Genomic DNA, 19,244 nt, shown 5'->3' with positions numbered 1-19,244 from the left:
TATCTTTTTCACTTAAATGGTAACAGCCCTTTTTAAATGTTATCATCTAATTTTACTGGTATAGTATGAACAAATAATTAAACGATGATTATAGCAAGACACTTTCAGTTTCTTTGAAGTGAATGAAGAACAGCCTCTTGTGTTTATCTTTTGTGAAGGTGATTGTGTATTTTAAAGTCTCTCTTTTTTTAATTTCTAGGATTGAATCCAATGACTTGCCTTTGTTGGCTGCTATAGCAAGTACTCATTCTCCATATGTTGCTCAAATACTCTTATAAATTAAAATCTCAGGATAGTCGTTCCCTTAAAGTAAAAGAAAATATGGGAATGTTGAAAGAAGAACAGTTGCCAAACGCTGATAAAGGGGAACACTGAGGAAAGCAGGTGATGACTGTACATTCTACCATCTTCCGATTCTGGTTTCAGCTGGATGTTTGATCGGAGGACTTCAGTTTACATAATGTAAAAGGCATTCAGGTTTTTCTTACAATCTCACTTCTGACTTAAAGTGACTGCATCCTTGCATTTTATTTTTCTTCAATGGACAAAAGTTAACACTATGTGGCAGACTGTGAGCTGCCATCCAAAACGCTGCTCAAAACCATGAAGTAACAGTTAAAGAACAAGTGGGTTGGAATGGATTTCCTAAAGTTACGCTCGTGAGTGTGGTGTGGTGTATTTCTTTGCTGGGGAGGAGGAGCTGTAAACTATGTATATAGCATTCCTATACACAAGTGTATTAGATGGGACATGATTTTTCTTACAGAGCATAAGCATGATTTTGTGTAGTAGAAAGTGACCAGCTCAGAACAAGAAACCTGGATTCAGCAGCCGGATGCTAAGTGGGAATGGAGGTGAGGACAAGAGATTAAGCAAGCTATGGTTGCTTCTCTTTTAATGAGGAGGTATTCAGATGAGCTCATGACTAGAAGTAATTCTACCCTGAAAATGGAATGAACTTCTGAGGTGGGTTTTTTGTGGGAAAGCCTTATGGAATTTCTGCTACAAGTTTACATTTGTTGCTGATGCGACTTCAATAACTCTGAGTTTCTGTATGACTGTAGTCCTGGGAATTAAACCTGTCTTGGTGTCATCAAGTATTACTATCTCTGAGGAATATGAATTTGACAGCCTTCTGTATGATACCAGTGCTATTAGGGCATATGTGTGCACATAGACCAAGCAATTGGCACAAACCGAAGACAATCTTATTTGGGTGGGGTCACCCTTACTGAACCTTCAGTTGGATGTATTACTTTTTTCTGGCTACTAGTTGGTCACTATATTAGGTATAAAAGAGGACCATTGTCTGAAGTGAAAGGAAAAGTAGGGGACAAACACCAATATTTGGTATTACTATGAATGTTCGCAATTACCCTTTATGATTCTACCGAAATCTTGAACTATCATCCCGGGTGCCTTTCCATAGTAGACTAACTGTTTTGAGACCAGAAACTACTTCTCCATGAGTTGATACTGGCCTTCTGTGTTTCTAGAAAGCAAAATAAAATTTTGTATTTTACTGTTTTCATGTGGTTGATAACGTGAATGTAAAAAAAAAAAAAAAACCACCTTAATTTTTGCATAAAGCACTGTTGAGCTGGATGTGAAACTATGGACCAGACTGAGGAAAGAACAAAGGATCAAAACAAACATTCTTAAAGAAAAGGAAAAATGAATATTGGACCTTTCTGTTGTGAGCCAGCATGAATGAGGTGTCTGAAACTGACAGTTTGCAAGCAAATTGCTAGCAAAACAATTGCTTGTGAATAGTGAATTCTGATGAGAAACTTCTGGTCACCAGTTATGCGTTGTCCTCATTGGTGATTACAGATTTTTAACACTGAAGGGACACACTTTTATTAAAAGTGATTTTATTTCATACTACCTGGATGTTTGGACTTTTCTACAGTAAACTTTCAATGATTTGAAACAATGAAATGTGCATATTGTGAGTTGTTTAAATGTGATTGGGGTCCTGATGAACATTGTGTTGCTTTTTTGAGGGGAAATGGGTAGACTGACTTACTGTGAAGAGGGGTTGTTTCCAAGTGGAGGGATAGTTAATATTCTGATACAGTGCTTCTAAAGCTGATCCTTATATGCTGCGTTTCTGATCTGACGTTCCAGATGTTTCTTTTACTGCATTTTCATAGGCTTGTCCCTGATATTCTGCCTACAAAGGCTAAAATCTTTCTGTGGTTCAGGTCTTCTCCTACTGCTAATAATTAGGTAAAATTTTCATATTTTTGGTCTGAATTCTTCTGTCTGCTGGAAAGTAAATTTACCTCTGCATCTAGCTGTTAGCAGCTATCGCTTTCTGTTTCACAAGGTTAAGACAAAGTGAGAACCACAGAGCAAGTCACACATTCCTGACCTATCCCTGTAATGGTGAATGTGGGCGTGCATGTGTAGAGCTTTGAAACTGCTTCCCTGAGTGTATATAGAAATTCTCATGTACTTTATTTCATGTCGCTCGTGAATACTGGGTGAATTTATTAAAAGACAATTTGCTTTCTCATAAAGCATTAGTTGGGTTTTTATCTGAACAGGTTGATAATTCTTGAAAGAGATGTGCAGAAACACTTTTTGCTCTGTGTTCTAAGAAACCCAAAGGTCAGCCAACATTCAGTGATTTCAAGGCTAATGCCATAACAAGTAACATTTGATTTTTACTACACCTACTAAAAAAACAACAACAAGCAATCAAGAAAAACTGCCTTCTGGTAAGACGTTAAGCTAGGGGCAGCATGTGAGCTGATGGTCGAAGCACTTGGACTTTCTTCAGCCCAGGCTAAAACTTTATAGTTCTTGCTGCTTTCTCTTACCATTTTGCTGCTCCTGCTCTTCAGAAATCATATGAAGAACTCTCTTGTTCTGACAGTTTTAGTGGGGGAGGAAGGGAGGGATTGAAATTAAATCCCTTTATTGTTAAAAGGCTTTAGCCTGAAGAAGGTTAAATACCTATCTTTCTCCTCCACCAAAGATACTACCTCATTTGATGGGATTCCACCTTCTAGGGCTTTTTTGACTCAGTCTTTAACTTGTTTTTGGTAGCATCTTGCTGTTTGTGTAAATTAGTATGGCATGACAGGGCAGTAGGTATTTACAGATGTTGTGTTAGACCTCTTTAGGGCATGTTCCTGTTTTTATTTTAAGTGAATGAGAAGTGATATGAATGTACAGAGGTGTTTAAAATTGATAATGTAGCTTAATTTTCAAATATTCCAAAGTTTTTATCAGTATTATGTAGTTTTTGTAAACTTAAATGCATATTTTAAGTGGGAGTGCACAGTCTTTCCAAAATCCCACGTAACTGCAGTTTACACAGTGCAATTTAAAGAATGTATTCTTTTTTTCAGGCAAGACTAGACCATACTCAGAGGGGAGGAATGAACTATTAAATTGTAGTATTTAATTGAACTCCTTAACCTAAAACAATACCAAGAGTTAAACATTTTTAATTTAAATAGGTACTTTCTGATTTGATATATGCAGCTGTCTTCTGCCCAAAAGAAACAAATACACACTGATTCTGGAATTCTTTAATTCGCATGTCTAATGACATACTCTAGATGGTCTTCCCCACTCCCTACTAAAATGCATCTTTTCTCTAAAAGTCAGAAAGCCTTTTCAGAAACAAACTGCATATAAATTTCACAAAATGATCACTTATCCCTCAAGTATAACCTGTACTTCAGTTAAGAGGCCCCAATCAAAACTGAGTCTGAACTGCTGAATACACTCTAGATGTTTTTTTAGGTCAAGTGTGTTAATTTGACATATATAGCAGGCTTTCCATAGCTGATAAAAACATGTGTTGCTATTGCATGTTTGGAGAGCAAAGGCTTTTTTTAGGAATGACTGAATACCAATGTCAGACTACATGTTTTTGGTGTTTTTTCTTATAGTTGTTTGTGTATGCTATCATTTTGGTCTTTCTTTGCGGCTTTTGGTGCAATAAACTTTCTGAAATGAATGTGAGTGGTATTTGGTATCTTCCTTTTTAAAATTTATTTCTCAATGTTGTTCTTTTTTTTGTAGCCGATACCTAACAGTGCACGGATGTCCAATAACCAATTAGTGGAGTAAGTGAATGTTGCGAGAATCTAACGGGAAGGCTTCGCAAGATTTGAAATTTAATTGAATACTAATCACATCTTTGGAAGCTTTACTCCAATTATGCATGTAAACAACAACTCTTGTAGTATGAAGTCTAACTGCAAGGAGTAGTGGAAAGTGAGGACCCTAACTGTTGGCATAGGTCCTGCAGAGCTTCCCCGTGCCTGTGTGACTAGCACTGAGCTCAAATGCACATGAGAAGAGCTATCTGAAGAATGTTGCTGTTGTATAGTACATCCATTTTTTTAAATCTCTCAACGTAAAAGGAATGAGTGACACCTTGTGAGTACTAGACTATAACATTGTTGATGGACTTAAATTAGTTTCATAAGGAAGTCTTTAACTTTTGTTAAACCCTCCATGAACTAAACTTCAGTTTAGTATTGCAGACTGAAAAAAGCTGAGTTCATATTATGAGTGCACACATCTGTTTTTCAGTTGTGATATTTGCTTGGTTTAAAACTGTTAGCTGGGCGTTACCTAGAAGGCAATGAGCAGCTTGAAACACTGGAAGCCTAGGATCTGCAGAGCACTTTAGGTTCTGCAGCTTATTGGAAAGTCCTCATAAAATAAAAATGGAGAAGAAAGGATCACTTGTAATTATGCTTAACATCTTTGAACAGGTGGGTCTTGCTTGTACTGTGTAAGTGCTTATCTGTAGAATGAAATTTCTGAGATTCAGTTGTTTGTCAGGCTAATGAGGATTGCATATAACAAAAGTCTACAAGCTTTGATGTCGGGGCTTTTCACTGTTCTCTGAATACAATTTCTGGCTTTCTGGTCTTGCTGTAGTAACTATCAACTTTGAAGCCTTTGGAAATCGAGCATAAGAAAATAAGTAGATCTAAGACACTAAATGCTTGTGTACACGCAGTTGAAACAAGGAGAAATGTCTGCTGTGCTGTCTGCTACAACTCCTGTGTAGTTTGTGCAGGAGTACTAACAGAAACACAGTGACCTGCTATAGCTTTAGCTAAAATTAGTGTCTGTGACAATGAAGGTTTTTTTTGTGTGAAAAGTACATTGAAATGTTAATGCTGTGGTAAGCTGTAACCTCAGTCCAGCTCTTGCCAAATTGTGTAGCTGCCTCCCTATTCTGCATTTAAGTGAGAAGGTTTGAAATGATTAATAGCTAATGCCTGTAACAAGGTGAAAAACCTGTTACCCCATCCAGTCTTTCCTCCTGTCATACTGGCTGCATCTGCAAGCTGCTTGTGCTGTCTCTTGCTCTGGTGTTCATTGGCTTGCTCATGTGCAAGTGCAACATGTTTCAAGAAAAAAAGGTTAATACTTCTCTGCTGGGTTCACAAGTTGAATCTGGCTCCAATGAATTCCGATAAATGGAAGCGTAGGGCAAAGGAAGAGGGACAGGACCCCCATCAGCTAGGAACAAAAGAAGGAATGAGTTGGAAATCCAACTCCTGATGTCTCCGATGCTTGTGGGTCAATGTATTGGCTCGGAGGGGTGTGCTGTGGAGCAACCTTGGTTTCCGCACAGGGTTTGTAAGGTCCCATGAAGTTCTTGTGCTCTGTTTTAACCAATCTTTTAAAAATGTGGTTATGCTGTTGCTCTTCTCAACTGGTTACACTTTTTTCTGAAGTATGCTTAGCCATTCTCTTCTAGACTTTGTATGATATGGACTGTCTGGCAAGTTAGCAAGAGGCAGAGGAACAGACTGGTGTAAAATAGCCAAGCACTGGGAAGGGATGGGGACCTGTGGTAATAAATACTTTGTGTCTAAGAAGACTGCCAATGAGCTTTTAAAATTGACAACTCTGTCAGTTATAAAATTTGTCAATAAACTGCAGTAAATTCTGTGCTTAGATCAAAAAATGTAACTCAAAATATTGGTGAATAACTGATTTAACCCTTTTTCGTTTTAAATAAATGGCAAAGAGAAATACAGAACCAATGAAGAGACTCTCCTTACATTTAATGAGGAATTCAAGGTTACAGTAGATATAAGTAAACATGAGCAGTATCACAAGGCAACCGTCTTGTGCCAGTATTCCACCGTAGTCTTTCTCACTAAATGAAAAAGTTTTGTTAATCATCCATGCACCATATCCTTTGAATTTCCAAGTATTTGCAGTCAAAGAGAACACAACTGTCAATGTTAAATGGGATTTTGGATATAAGGGTTATGCAGCTGAGTGATAAACCATGAGACTGTGACCTATAAGTCTTCCAATCACATATAAAATTAGCTTAAGTAGCCACATGCTAGTAATCCACATGCTGGAAAATTACTCTCATAATAGTTGCAGTCAGTTGTTGGTTTGGCACAATCCCAGAGCTAAAACAGTTTAAGTAGTACAAGTAGAGTAGCATCTTGTCTAGAAATCCTAAAGGTCAACATAAGGCCAAAGGGCTTAAAAGTGACAGCCAAGCACTCAAAAATAAATATAATCTCATAAACTGGATTTCTTTTGTTTGGAGTTGCAGCAATTCCATTTGTGATCTGGCAAAAGGGTATTTGAGAGAGAACAAACTCCTGTGAGGAGTTTCACAAGTAAGCTCCCACTCGTAGGGGAAGGGAACTGTTTGTGGATGCAGAAATACAGATCAATGCTTACGTCTGCTTGAGATCTTCCCGGGTTGGTTGGTGCTGTCTGATAAAAGTGCTGTGGAGTCAAGGACTGGGATAATGGGCTCACAAAAATGTTTTCCCTTCTCACGTGGATTCCAAGCCTGTATATAACATGTTTGTCTCAAATCTGTCCTTAATTTTAACAACCATTTAACCTTATTTTACAACCTCATATCTTTTTCCCCAGGTAAATAAAGCCTAGGAAGTTTTCTCCTCTTTTCTGCTTGTTACTCTCATGTAAATGTTTTTCACTTTTCTTTCTTTGGTGTTTTATGGTAGTGTAGCACTTTTTTTTTTAAGATTTGCAAAGGTCATTTTAGCCTTAAGATGGACAAGTCTAAAATTCTTCACGTTAGCTTTGAAAATTATAGGTGTTTTGCATTGAGCATTTTTGAACTGTTTTTGATTTCCTGGAATGTGTAAAGTTTTTGACACTTACTCATGGTGTGGCCCTGCTTTATGTGAAATTGAAAATCCTATGCCACATTTCCAAACCAATAGCTTCTCCTTCCTTCTGTAGGTGATGGGTGGCTGTAAGGGCTACTGCAGCCTTGGTGCAAGCACTTTAACTTTTCAGGTGTGTTTCTAATGGAGAAAACACTTCACCTTTTGATTTGGGAAGTGCTGGTGACTGGGCTGCCTGAATCACAGCTGCCCATTTGCTGTGTGGGTGAAGGTAGCCTTCATATCTGCCCAAGTCCCAGGTGAGCCTGGCCTGTGGACCATGGCCTTGTTGTTTGAGAACGTAGGGAGTGGGCTGCCTAATGTGAACATGAAACAAAAATGGAATTAGTGCTGAGGAAAAAGGTGTGTTTTTCCTTCCCCCTTAGTCCTGCTTTTTACAGTAATGACTTCATCCTGTAGGGGCTGGATGTCTCCAACATAAAATGGCAGCTAAATCTGGAGGCTCGTTGAGCGGGGTCTCCCGCATGCCTACCTGATGCGCCTCACAGGGTAAGTGAGGAATGGACCTAACTATGTCAGCGCTGTACAACGAGGGATGTAACAAACACCAGCCTTTCAAGTGAGTTTGTCAGGCCCCTGGTATTTAAAATATTTGTGTTAGGCCTAGCTATGGCTACACCCCCTAAGGTAGATAGCCTTCTCTGGGTTTTCATGATGCCACTTTCTTGCCACAGGAATGCAGTGGTCTTGCCTGTTGCCTAGTACTGGGTAAACATGCAGGGCTGAAGATGTAATGCCCATTTGTAGTGTCGCTAAATAAATTCTGAGTGCTGTGGGTAATTTGTTGGCTACTGGGTGTGGCTGGAGGAGTAGCTGTGTGCTATTACGTGCTCGCTTCTGTGCTCGTGGTAGCTGAGGAAGCTGGTAACTCAGGAATGCTGTTTCCATCTTCAAAAGGCTTCCTCTCCAGAGCTGCGTGATGCTTAAACTACGCTGCTGCTAAGTAGCTAATCCAACTAGTTCATTGCCGGGATCATACTAAGCTTTATAGAAAAGCTGGATTACCCCTCCCCCCTCACTTCTTAAATTAGCTTTCTCTGCTTTTGATCAAAATACATAATGCTGTTTCTGCATGTATTTTTGTTGATAGCAGCTGCTCTGCTAGCCCCGGAGAAAGCGAGTATGGAGGTTGCGATTGGAGCTGTGAGGAGACTTCAAAACTTCAAACCTTGGTATGGTCTGAGAGCTGACAGCTGGGTGGTTTCCACCCCAGGAGACCAAGTGCTTGAAGCAGGAGTCCTTCATGATGGCTGTCCCAAAGAATCCAGGTGGAAAACCTCACCTGTAGGTGTTGCTGGTTGCACAAAGTCCCACTCTTTCTTCAAGAAAAGGGGACTGCTAAGAAGCATGTAACTACAGTTCTGCACACAGAAGAGCTTGGTAGCTCTCTGGGGTGCCATATCTGGCAGCACCCCACTATGCTTTGCATTGTAATGCTTCCCGTAGTTTGATGGTTGGCTGCCACTGTGCACGCTCTTGTCTCAGCTGTGATGCTGGGCTGGGTTACACTACAGTTGAGGTTGAAGCATGACAGTGAACTTTAGAGTGGACTTGCTGAATTTCAGGGCACTTTTTACATAATCTGCAACAAGCATGGAGCGTCCGGATAGCACAGCTTGTAGCCTGCTAGCATAGTATAGTACTGAGCAGCAATGCTAAGATGGTCTCTGGAGTCACCATACCTCTCTCTGGTCACTAACATACCTTAATCTCAGTGCTGTGCTGAGTTAACCACACTGATTAACCCCATTCCTAATTCTTGATGAAGTCAGACCAGTGGCAGAGCAGGAATTTTCACCCTGTGCCTGTGGCTCAACATCAAAGAAACTCCTGTTTGTTTTCCTAGCATTTTGGTAATTACTGCAATTCCTTACAGAAAGGTGGTGTTTGTCCAAAGGCATGCAGGGATGCCATGGCTGAGGTTAGTACCTGATCTTCTGAGTCCCAAAATAATGCATTTGTCATCTGACAGTCCTGCTGGCCAGGCTGGGGAGGAGAAAGAGGAGTAGCATACTCCTTCATTTTCCCTTCCTGGCAATTCCTTTAAAAGTCAGAGAAATAGTGTCTGGCATCCAGGCTTCTGTCCCTCTTTCCCAGAAGAAGAGAGGAAACTAATTCTCTAACTCTTAAACGCTGCCTTGAAAGCTCATTGTGTATGATCACAATTGTGTCTGTAAGGGTAGAGATTTAGCTGAAAGTATTTACCACGCAGGTACTGCTGAAGAAATAATTTTTCCAAGCACCTGCTTCTTTACTAGTATGCATCTTTATTCTTTGCTTGGGATGCGTTAAAGACATGGAAAAAGTAACTCATGACAAGCTGTTGAGCAGCACTTAGAAGTAGCAGCAGTTGGCATCCACTCCAGAAAAGTGCTAGTTTTCAGGCAAATAAAGGCAGAAGTGAAAGATGAAGCTTGTCTCTGAATGAGTTTCTCATTTGCAGCAGTGGGAAGGTGTTAGAGGCAAGCATGTGGAGTGTACAAGATGCTAACTTACTGCTTCACAGAAGCAGCGTATGCGCTAGCTTTTACAGATTGATGGGCAGGTAGTTGAGATAAACGCTGTGTGGCAATGCAGAATCTTAACATCTTTCTATTTCAATATAGGAAACTGATATAATGCAGGTTTCCTCTTGAAGCACACTGCAACCAGTGTAAATAGCTTTAAACTATGTGAAAGGGTAGGGGCAGGAGGAAATGCAAGAAGAATGAGCAAAAAAAAAAAAGTAAAATTATGAGTCATAAATTCCAGTTCTCTCCACTGGTGTCTGTTATGAGTTCCTAATTCAGTCTTGGTGCTGCTGATTTTAATCTATATGGTGGGAATCAGAAGATCAAAAGCAGCCCTGACCAGGCAAGATGTGACTGTCACTCTCGGAGGGGATAAGTTGCCATGGCAGTCCTGGCAGTTGTTCCCAAGGGGCGGCCTGATCCTGGCCAGCTGCTGGGCAGCTGAGGACAGAGGGTCCCTGTGGGGGGAAGGTGCCTTTGGGATAATTAGACAAACATAAACTGCATCTCAAAACAAAGGATTTTGGATGATTTCTTCCTGCTGCTGCAGATTAAGTAGCGGCTCTTGTTGCAAAAATGATGTGCTGAAAGACACCACAAGTTGCTGAAGAGAAAGGCAAGTGTCAAACCCGGGCGTAGCGTGAGTTATTCCCACCTGCCAAGGGGAAGAAATGCAAGGTTCAATGGCAAGAGAAGGAATAGGCTGCGTGCCTGCTACAGGAAGGAATACACATGGCTGTGGTCTTTGCATTCAGTGGACTAGGTTCCTGTGAGGCCAGATCTGAGCTCACCATCTGGGCGCCTTGCAGCAGGTGAAGGTGACCACAGGTCTGTGCTCTTCAGCATGGTCCCCTTCACATGGGGATGGACTGGGAGTCCTGGGCCGTGGGTTTTGCATTAGTTAAGCCAATTGACTGCTGATCCCTTGTTTGCCAGCAGAAATCTACCCTCGTGTAAAATCTTCCTTTGTGTACTTTCTTGAAGCGGGGTGTCAGACCAGAGCTGCTACCCCTGCCTTGAGCTTCTGCAGCCAGGTGCCAAGGATGAGGGGGAAGCATGGCTCCCCTTCCCACCATTGTCTACTGTTACTTCAGCTTAGCTGTGACAGGGAATCTGGATCCTGGAGGAGGGGCGAAGTAACAGCTACATCTGGCTGTAATACAGAAATGTGTTTTGTAGCACCAGTGCCAATTCAATTTTTCTTTTCCCCCAGCTGCAGTCAGTGTAAAAGCAGGTTTCAGCTGGCTTGCCTAGCTCCAGCAGGGCATCAAAGAGCTCAGCACTGCAGCCCCTGCTGCCCTTCATGGTGCATTGTCTCAGGCCTGGTTCTTACTGCACTGGGGAGTGCCTGAGGCCCTTACAGGCCTTTGCCCCCACTGCAGCCTGCTGTGAGGGTAGCTGCCACTACTGCTAATTGCAGTAATGTCCTAAGTGGTAACTTCTGGAGAAGTACAGTGCAAATCCATGCAGTTTCCAGTCTGTGACAGCTTCCCGATCATTGGGGTGAGCCAGGGGGAGCTGAGCGTCTCTCCTGGCTGTGAGGCCTGTGGAGGACACCACGCAGCTCTGCTCGCTTCAGGAGGGGACTTGCCTTTTGTATGAGTTATGACCATGACTGTCAAGTGCTCTGAGCACAGGTGAAGGAAGCTGCTGATAAATGAGGTGTAGCAGCTGCTGAATTGCTGTCATGCTGGCTGGGGAAAGGCGAAGTCACCAGAGAATGAAGATGAAGTGCTAAGCATATTTTGCACTCGGAAGGCGGCTCTGTGGAGATGATAGGGAAGAAAGCACCATGTAAAAAGCTTTCTGACTTCTGCTGCAGCTGTTGTTTGTCAGGCCTGATATTCCTCCATGCAAGGAGCTGCCCCTGCTCAGCTTCTTCAGATAGGATCAAAGGGGTCAGCTGGAAAAATCCGTAAAGAGGTGGAACAACTTGAGGAAGAATGCAAAGGGCTTGAGCAGTGGCTACTAGGAAATCGAGGTCAAATAATGTCCCAGTGGCTGAGGCTACACTCAGAAGTCTGAAATCTCAGGACCCATCTATTGTGACTGGGTAAAAGATGGAGTCCACACCTCTTACTAGTTAATGTCTAGTGTGTGAGAAGTGGCTGTGTGCTGACATCTGCAGAGAACAAGAAAAGTTGGTTTCTTCTTCTGGTGCCTTTGGCTCATGGGAGCCTGGGGCTTTGCTCTAGGCCTCATGTCCGAAATCAGCAGCGCTCTGCAGTAGCAGCAACCATTCAAACTGTGCTGCAGTCGAGGCATGGGAGCCCAACTGGAACTCAGCCATCTCGTTAATTTAGCCAGAACTTTAATAAGAATACAAGCTTTTGGTTTTTAGATTTGTGTACTCTGAACTTGTCCTCAGTTATTTTGCTTGTCCCTCCCTCCCTCTGGTTCAGGGCTTGTGACCACTAGTGCTATTTGTACCTTTTGCAATATGTTATTTCAGTTATACGTTAAGCATAGTGGATGTGCAGTTTCTGTAATTTATTTAACATGAGCAAAGGAAGCTAGATGATAACTGGCAGCTATTGAAAACTTCCCTTAAAACCAGCAACAGAAATAAAGCTGCCTTCTCTCTTTTACTATTGCTGGTACCCAATGCTTCCTGGTGCGGTAAAAATTCAATTTAAAATTTTCTGTAAATGTGACCGCTGCACATCTGAACTTTGAAACTTTAACACTTTGAATTAAAAGCATTTTGATAGTGTAACTCTGATACACTGCTGTCTTCACAAATCACTCAGACCTAAAGACCCTGACTGGTCTGCTTTGCTGAGCATCTGACTCGAGCCTAACCACCACAGACTAGATGGACGTGCTGTGTTGCAGCTACTATCTGCCAGAATCTGCTAGAAATCATATAGCTTCCTACACTTTTAAATGGAAAGCTATTACCACAATTGACTAAAACTTGCTTCTAAAAATACAGTTCTGTAAAATCAGGTATATCATCATCGGAACCGATGAATGAGGTATGATTGTTTAGTTTCTGGCTAAATATCTTAATACCGGTCTGCACAAGCAAGCATCTTCTCTGCTGTGCCCTTACAGATGCAGTAGCCATATGCAAATAGTTAAAACACCTGCAGAAATAAGTTTTTTTCACTCCATCTTTAGAGTGCTCCTATTTACCTTTAACATCAGTTCTCTCTGCATTTCTCACTCTAGAGGTCATGAGTGAGACATGGTATCTGAAATGAAAAAAAGGAACTTTTCTATCTCAGCTCTTTTGAGGATCAGCTGGACAACCACAGCCCCTGTTAACAGTTTTCTCCTGCTTGTTGTGGACTACTGGCAGTGTGGCCCATCATGAGGGTGCTCATGTTTGTTTTCCCTGTCACAGTCCCCAGATGAAGCCCCTCTCTTGATTTAGCAACACTGTGCTCCCTTAACACAAAGAAGCAAGGGCAATCCAACCGCACGCGAGTGAGTGGTGGCTTCCAGAGGCACGTGAGTGAAGTGGTGATTTAGCCTTTCAACTTGACAGATCTGGGCTCTTTCACCATCTCTGTTTGCCCAGGCATTGTGAAACCTCTTAGCACACTGCAAAATTCCTCAACTGTAATGCCTCTTTCCCAAAGGTGCAATAAGGTGAAAAGTTGGCCTCTCAGCCTGTCGTTTGGCATGCCTGCCGTGAGGTTGTAGGGCAAAGTACATGGCTGATTCATTTCTCTGCCACAAGCCTGCCTGTGCTGAGGTATAATGCGGCGGTGCTCCCAGGGGCCCCCAGCTGTGCTGAAGCTAAATATGTGTTTCTTGACCAGACTGATTTCAGCAATTTCTGCACGTTTTGCAAAACAGTTGACGGTACCGCTGAGCAAAACTTACAGCCAGAAGCCTCAGCCCCTTCAGAAAACCAAAGAGGGGTTGCAGTGCGTTGTGTGTATTTCAATAGTTAGTTACTAGGGGTCCTGACATGCACGTTGAACTGATGCTAATGTTAACGGTGTCTTTAATCATCCTTTGCAGCTGAAAAATGCTACCATGCCAATGAAACAAAAAGCTTAACCTGCAGAAAAGAAGGGTCTGCAGCCAGCAGTTTGCCTACTTAACAAACTCCTCCGGCTCCCAGCCTGTATCCGTGCTGTCTTAGTATGTGAAAAATGCTCTCTGTGCCACAGTGATGTCATGAGCCCGGAGCTGATCGCTGCTGATGGGTTCCAGCTGGGCTGCTGATTGCTGGGAGGCACTGCAAGCTAAGCACATCCTGCCCTGGTGGAAGAAGCATCCAAAACCTACCTCATTCCCAAGGTCTCCTGACCAAAATCCCTGATTAGTTAGGAAAGTGTTGACCTCTGTTATATCTCAAATGCAGCAGCTTGCTGCTCATTTTTGAGCTCTCCCTACCTGTCCTCTCGCTGATTGCTGCGTTGGCTCCATGCAGGTGTCCACTATCTCAGCTGAAATCTGTATTAATGGAGAAGTTCTCATATTAAGCTGGCCAAGAGATAGGGGCCGTCTTTAGAAAGAAATCTTATTTTGACAAGAGGAGACACTCTAAAGAGATGCTTAATCACTGAACATCAAGTGATAATTAAGGTAAAGTTTTATATTATTCATGTTAGTAACAAAATGGCACACTGCATAAACATGCACTGGTCAAGTTACTCTATTCTCTTCCTAACCAGAATCCTTTCTCTGCTGTCGCTTCCCTATCCATAATATTTTTTCCTCCTGTTCATCTTGGCATATCTAAAATTAGATGAACAGCTTTCCCAGGCAAGCACCTGTCCATGCGTATCAAGTTTCTGGTGTACTGTTTGAAGGCCACAAATAGATTAGTTAGCTCTTTTCCTTACTGTACCATCTCAAAAGGGAAACTGCTGAGACAAGGTCTTTCAGGAATGTAAATGGCTGTCTATCCTACAAATGAAGAAACAAAGATAAATGTCAGCCACGTGTGACTCCTTGGGAGACGACTCGTTTCCAGCTGGATTGCTTTGGTTCAGACATTCCAAGCCAACGCTGTTTTCACTGTTGAATTAGGAAATCAGGGATTTAACTGATGAATCTGGTGCATGTATTTTCAAAAAATTGCATGTGTTTTAGAGCTTCATCTACGGTACAGGGTTTGGAGATTACTTGCGTGCTTCTCCCCTATCTGAAGTCTGGATTCAGTGCAGTAGAAGACTGCAGGTGAAACCTGTTTTTTCCAGGCTGGGTGACGTGAAGTGGGCTCTGTGCAAGCTGGGCGCACGCATGAGCAGAATGTAGTACACGTATTTGCACGCACGGCTTCTCAAGAGTTCTGGCTCTTTTGTGGTGAATGCTCTTTGCTAATCCTTCTCACTTAGGACAGAATAATTCCTGATGTTTGTGGTTATTCTTCTTTCGAGGCAGGTTATACACAAACTGCGGTGGCACATCCAGGCTACAGTTTCAGAAACACTGCTTGAATTTAGTGTTGATGAAAGTCTGATGTTCCAGCTTTGAGTCAACGCGTCATGTGTCAGGCTTTCAGCAGCATTAACTTGCCAACACCTATAATAAAATCCTTATCCATCTGGCTATCCTTAACCACAAAACCAACAGAAAATCTCAGTTACTATCCAGCCCCAAACCTGTGTTCTTACTGAACCAATCTGGATGTGTCACAAGCCATTTAAAAGCTCATATCAGTAATAATCAGTGGTTTTGTTTGAGTATTTTGCAATTTAGAATGCTAATTCCCTCTTGAAACTTTCCTTGAGTAAGAAAGCATTGATTATGATTTTTTTAATATATATATCAGTTGCATGGATTGGTCCTTAATTGATGTTTGAGATACAGTTATACAAATAAACCTGTATGTATCAGGATAAGAAACTCACGTCCACATACCATTTATTCTGTAAGGCAATCAGCATTTCTAGGTTGTCAGCTCTTTGGTTGATTATTTGCATTCCTACCATGCCTCAGCTAAGAGACAAATCTGATAATCCTTTATGCTGCTACAGTAATGATTTTTTATTACATTGGCAAAGAGAAATTAAAATAGCGTTAAGGTTGCAGAGGGCAGCATTCACTGGTAGGAAGAGAGGTGAACGAGAAAACGTGGTTTTACCCCATCGGGTTTTAAAGCTGTTTGCTGGACAGCAAAGGTATGTTGAGGCCCAAGAGCTTGTCTGTTCGTTTTCAAGTTCTGAACCAAAATGTGTGTGGGAGAGGACTGATTAAAGAAAGACATCTCCACCTCTCCAGCTTCTGCTTTTGTCTCTTCCTGCCTTACAGCCTTTTCCCCATCTTCTGTTCCTGTTTAGGGGCCCTCCTATTCCCATCTTTTCCTGTCTTCATGGCTACCCTCTCACTTCACAGTTTTCATACCTTCTCACTTTAGACCTGGTCTGCCCTTTAACTGTTCAAAAGACCTGGAGCACATGCGATGCCGGGGGAATATTCACTGAATTTATATAATACATTATTATAGGTTTCTTCTGAGGATAATGAACTGTTGTGCCAAGCTGTAGGACTTGGTCAGGCGAAAACTGCTCACACACAACCTCATCTTGGTGGCAAGCTTGAGAAATTTCAAGTCCTGTTTCCAGAGGTGTGAGAGCAAACAAAACCCGTTCCTTTTACTGATTTTATTTTTAATAAGGGAAAAGCAACATAATTCCTCAATTCTGAAATAAAGATGATCTGTTATAGCTGAATCTTTTAAAAACTGAGACTGCCCATCCACCACCAGGCATTTTAATGGAGTGGTGCATTTGGAAAAGATTTAAATCACCAACAAGCACTTTGTTAAAAGGAACGATAATTACAGTGTTGCTGCCTCTAATGCTTGGCATACAGAAACCTGACCTACTTTTAAATATCACTCAGGACAAAAATGAGGAGAATGAACATCACAGGTAGTACTGTGTTCCGTCTGTCTGGACTGATGAGTATTCATCTTTTTGCTTGAACAACATTTTAAAAAGACAAAAATTCAGCCAATGCAATCAGCAAAATTCTCTTCCTCATTAACTAAGTGCCCAAGAGATAAATGGCAAAGAGCTAGGCTCATCTAGTCAATACGAGGTTGCAGATTAAATGAAGCAATAAATTTACCCCGGATTAAAAGTGAATTTTCTTGTAGCATAAAAATCACCTTCCAAAGTTGTTGGAAACTTTACAGAATGCAGGCCACAATTATAGGAAATAACACTTTGGAGCTATAGATGAGAATACAAAAGTGGTGTACATCTATTGGAATGCCTACAGTCACTGGAACCAGGGTGCTGTGCTGCAGATGTTTGGGTAGGGAGGAGAAACTCCCTGAAACTGCAGAAATATTAGTTTGTGTTAAATATTCAAAGTTTAGTGCCAAGTAACTATCTCCTAAATAAATGCTGAGGCATGTTATGTACAATTAGTCTAAAACCAATGAAATAGTCTCAGTGTAGTTATTGCTTTCTTCAATATTATTTTTTTTCCCCGAGGAGACTTTTAACAATGCATTTCTCATACATTATCCACTTTATGGAATTATATGTCTTATTTCACATGTGCCTCCTTTAAAATATTCAGTAGTATGTTTTTTAATTTATGACTGAATGCTTCAGCATCTGAGGAGGCAGGTAAATACTGTTTGTCTCATTCTTGTAGTTAAGGCAGCTAGGGAATAGGCAAGTCGATGTTTTGTGATATGATGTATTGGCGTTTTGCTTGTGACTAGCAGCCTTCTCAAAACTGAAAGCATGACCTTTTGTGAAATGGCATTCTTTTATTGAACAAATGTGTTTTTAATGTATTCTGTTATAGCTGCTTGCTGTTGTGATTATATGAAATTGAACTGCCTTTTACAACATTAAAGGCTAGAGTGGGAACAAAGGGACTGAGCTGGGTTTTGTTCTTTATTCTCTTCTACAAATCTGCAAAAAGATTTGTTGTAGCCCGTGCTGCAAACATTAGATCTCAGCTTCTACAGTTTTGCTACAGGGTAGCCTGAAGTCATGAGTTAGTGATATGATAAAAGGTGGAAAACTGAGCTGCAGGGTTTTTTTATCACGTGTTTAAAAAAAGTAAAAACGTTTAGTCAGGCTGACTGGATCTTCTCCCATTTGCTTGGAGCTTTAACTGGCACTGTAACCAGCACTGGTTGGGAACAGGTTACGTGAGTTCTTTGTGAAACCCCTTTATGCAAGAGACAACATCCTCTTTCCTTCAGCTGAAGGCTAAGAAAACTGCAGGTCAAATTTCTGCTTATGCCAAAGCCACACTTCTCTGTGGCCCTGCAGCAAGCACAACATCAGCAATTGTAATTCCTGACGGTTCTGAACTTGAGGCGGGGAGTGAGAAGGGGAGAGGAAACCTATTTATTTTAGAGAAATACGGAAGATATGTTCATACTGAGAATGTATCAGCAGAAGGCACAGACAAGAAAACAATTTTTATAGTTCACTGTTTAAAACAAAAACGTCCTCTAGGTCTTGGACGTAAGGAAAAAAAACTATATATATGAATCGGTGTGCAGCTGGCAGCATGAAGGTAGGAAAACTGACTTCACCTTTGGGAACAACTTCACCTTTGTGGACATGACAACTAGGAGCTGGAACTATCACCTTCATCTCTGAACATGTCCACATTTGGAACAGTTTTGCTGCTGCTCACTTTGCCTAGGTGCTTAGTAATATCTATCAAAGCTCAGAAGAACACCATCGTAGCCTTACTGTTAGTCATGGGTGCATCCATGGAGATAAAAGCTGCTGAGAAGGTAAATGGCCTCTTTGTTACAAAGAACTGCGAGATGTTAGTTGTTGAGATATTTCTTTTTGTCCAAAAGGAAGAGAGTAGGAAAAATGCATTAACACTGGGAAGAGAAAGACCTTCATTAGTAACATCTGGAATAAAACATTGGGGTAGACTATTCCATTAACACAGATGGTGGGAAACACAAGTCCGGAGGGGCCCAGTAGGCTCCCCATGGTGTTTGTAACTTGAGAGCCACTTGGGACATCGCTTGGAGTGGTTTTTGGATCTGCTTCTGAGGGTGCAGAATATGTCCTCCTTTGACAGATCCTTTCCTATCCTCATTCAGCATAAATTGTGGTCTATTTGGGGAGTATCTCCATGGTGTAACTGGTCTCTGCAGAGGGAGGCAGTTGCAAGCACTTCCTACAGCAGTCATGCACTGGCTGGGTGCAGTTTGGTGGCTCTGCGTGTCTGACTCATGGTGGATCTGGGCCTGAGGTTTTGTGGGGGGGAGGGGAAATGTTGTTTTGTTCCATTTTTGTGTTTGCGTCTAAATTAAATGCTAAGGAATGATGAAGGAGGAGGATGATCTTGCAGTTAAATGTATTCAAGTGGCAAGCTGGAACTGGGAACTGTTTCTGGCTCCACCACATCTATGGACAAGGGCAAATAATTTGAAATCTCAGGGTTTTCCCATTTATAAGATGAGGATGAAAGGGCCTTGTGAGAGTCTGAATGCTTGAGTACTTTGCTTCCCAACAGAAAGAGCTGGAGAAAATAAAATTACGGTTTTCAAATCAATAATAAAAGCAGACAGCAGATAAATTTTCCGTCGCTGCCCCTTCCCTGCTCTGGCAGTGTGGTTCTGGCTCTCGGGGGGCTCTGGGGCGAGGAG

The 19,244-nt window shown here is 41.7% G+C and overlaps 2 protein-coding genes across 5 annotated transcripts in view; one reads left to right on the top strand and one right to left on the bottom strand.

The window, feature by feature from the left end:
- FNIP2 (folliculin interacting protein 2) overlaps positions 1–3,975 on the top strand; it is a 50,035-nt gene extending 46,060 nt beyond the window's left edge. For all 3 annotated transcript variants that reach the window (XM_040554963.1, XM_040554961.1, XM_040554962.1), the window contains one exon: positions 200–3,975. In XM_040554963.1, coding sequence (XP_040410897.1) covers positions 200–278 — 79 coding nt within the window. In that variant the 3' untranslated portion in view covers positions 279–3,975. The remainder of the gene's footprint in view (positions 1–199) is intronic.
- C4H4orf45 (chromosome 4 C4orf45 homolog) overlaps positions 1–19,244 on the bottom strand; it is a 45,775-nt gene that overhangs the window by 4,415 nt on the left and 22,116 nt on the right. The window contains exons 5-6 of one of the 2 annotated variants that reach the window (XR_005819295.1): positions 7,320–7,474; positions 6,023–6,151 (exon numbers count right to left, since the gene is read on the bottom strand). The gene's annotated coding sequence lies outside the window, so the exon portion shown is untranslated. Of the gene's footprint in view, positions 1–6,022; positions 6,152–7,319; positions 7,475–19,244 lie in introns of those variants that run through there. The other variant, XR_005819294.1, reaches the window with a different exon arrangement.

The sequence above is a fragment of the Cygnus olor genome, chromosome 4 (genome assembly GCF_009769625.2).
Source record: "Cygnus olor isolate bCygOlo1 chromosome 4, bCygOlo1.pri.v2, whole genome shotgun sequence".
Taxonomy (NCBI): domain Eukaryota; kingdom Metazoa; phylum Chordata; class Aves; order Anseriformes; family Anatidae; genus Cygnus; species Cygnus olor.
The sequence above is the reverse complement of the archived record's forward strand: the minus strand, read 5'-3'. Positions and strand labels throughout refer to the sequence as shown.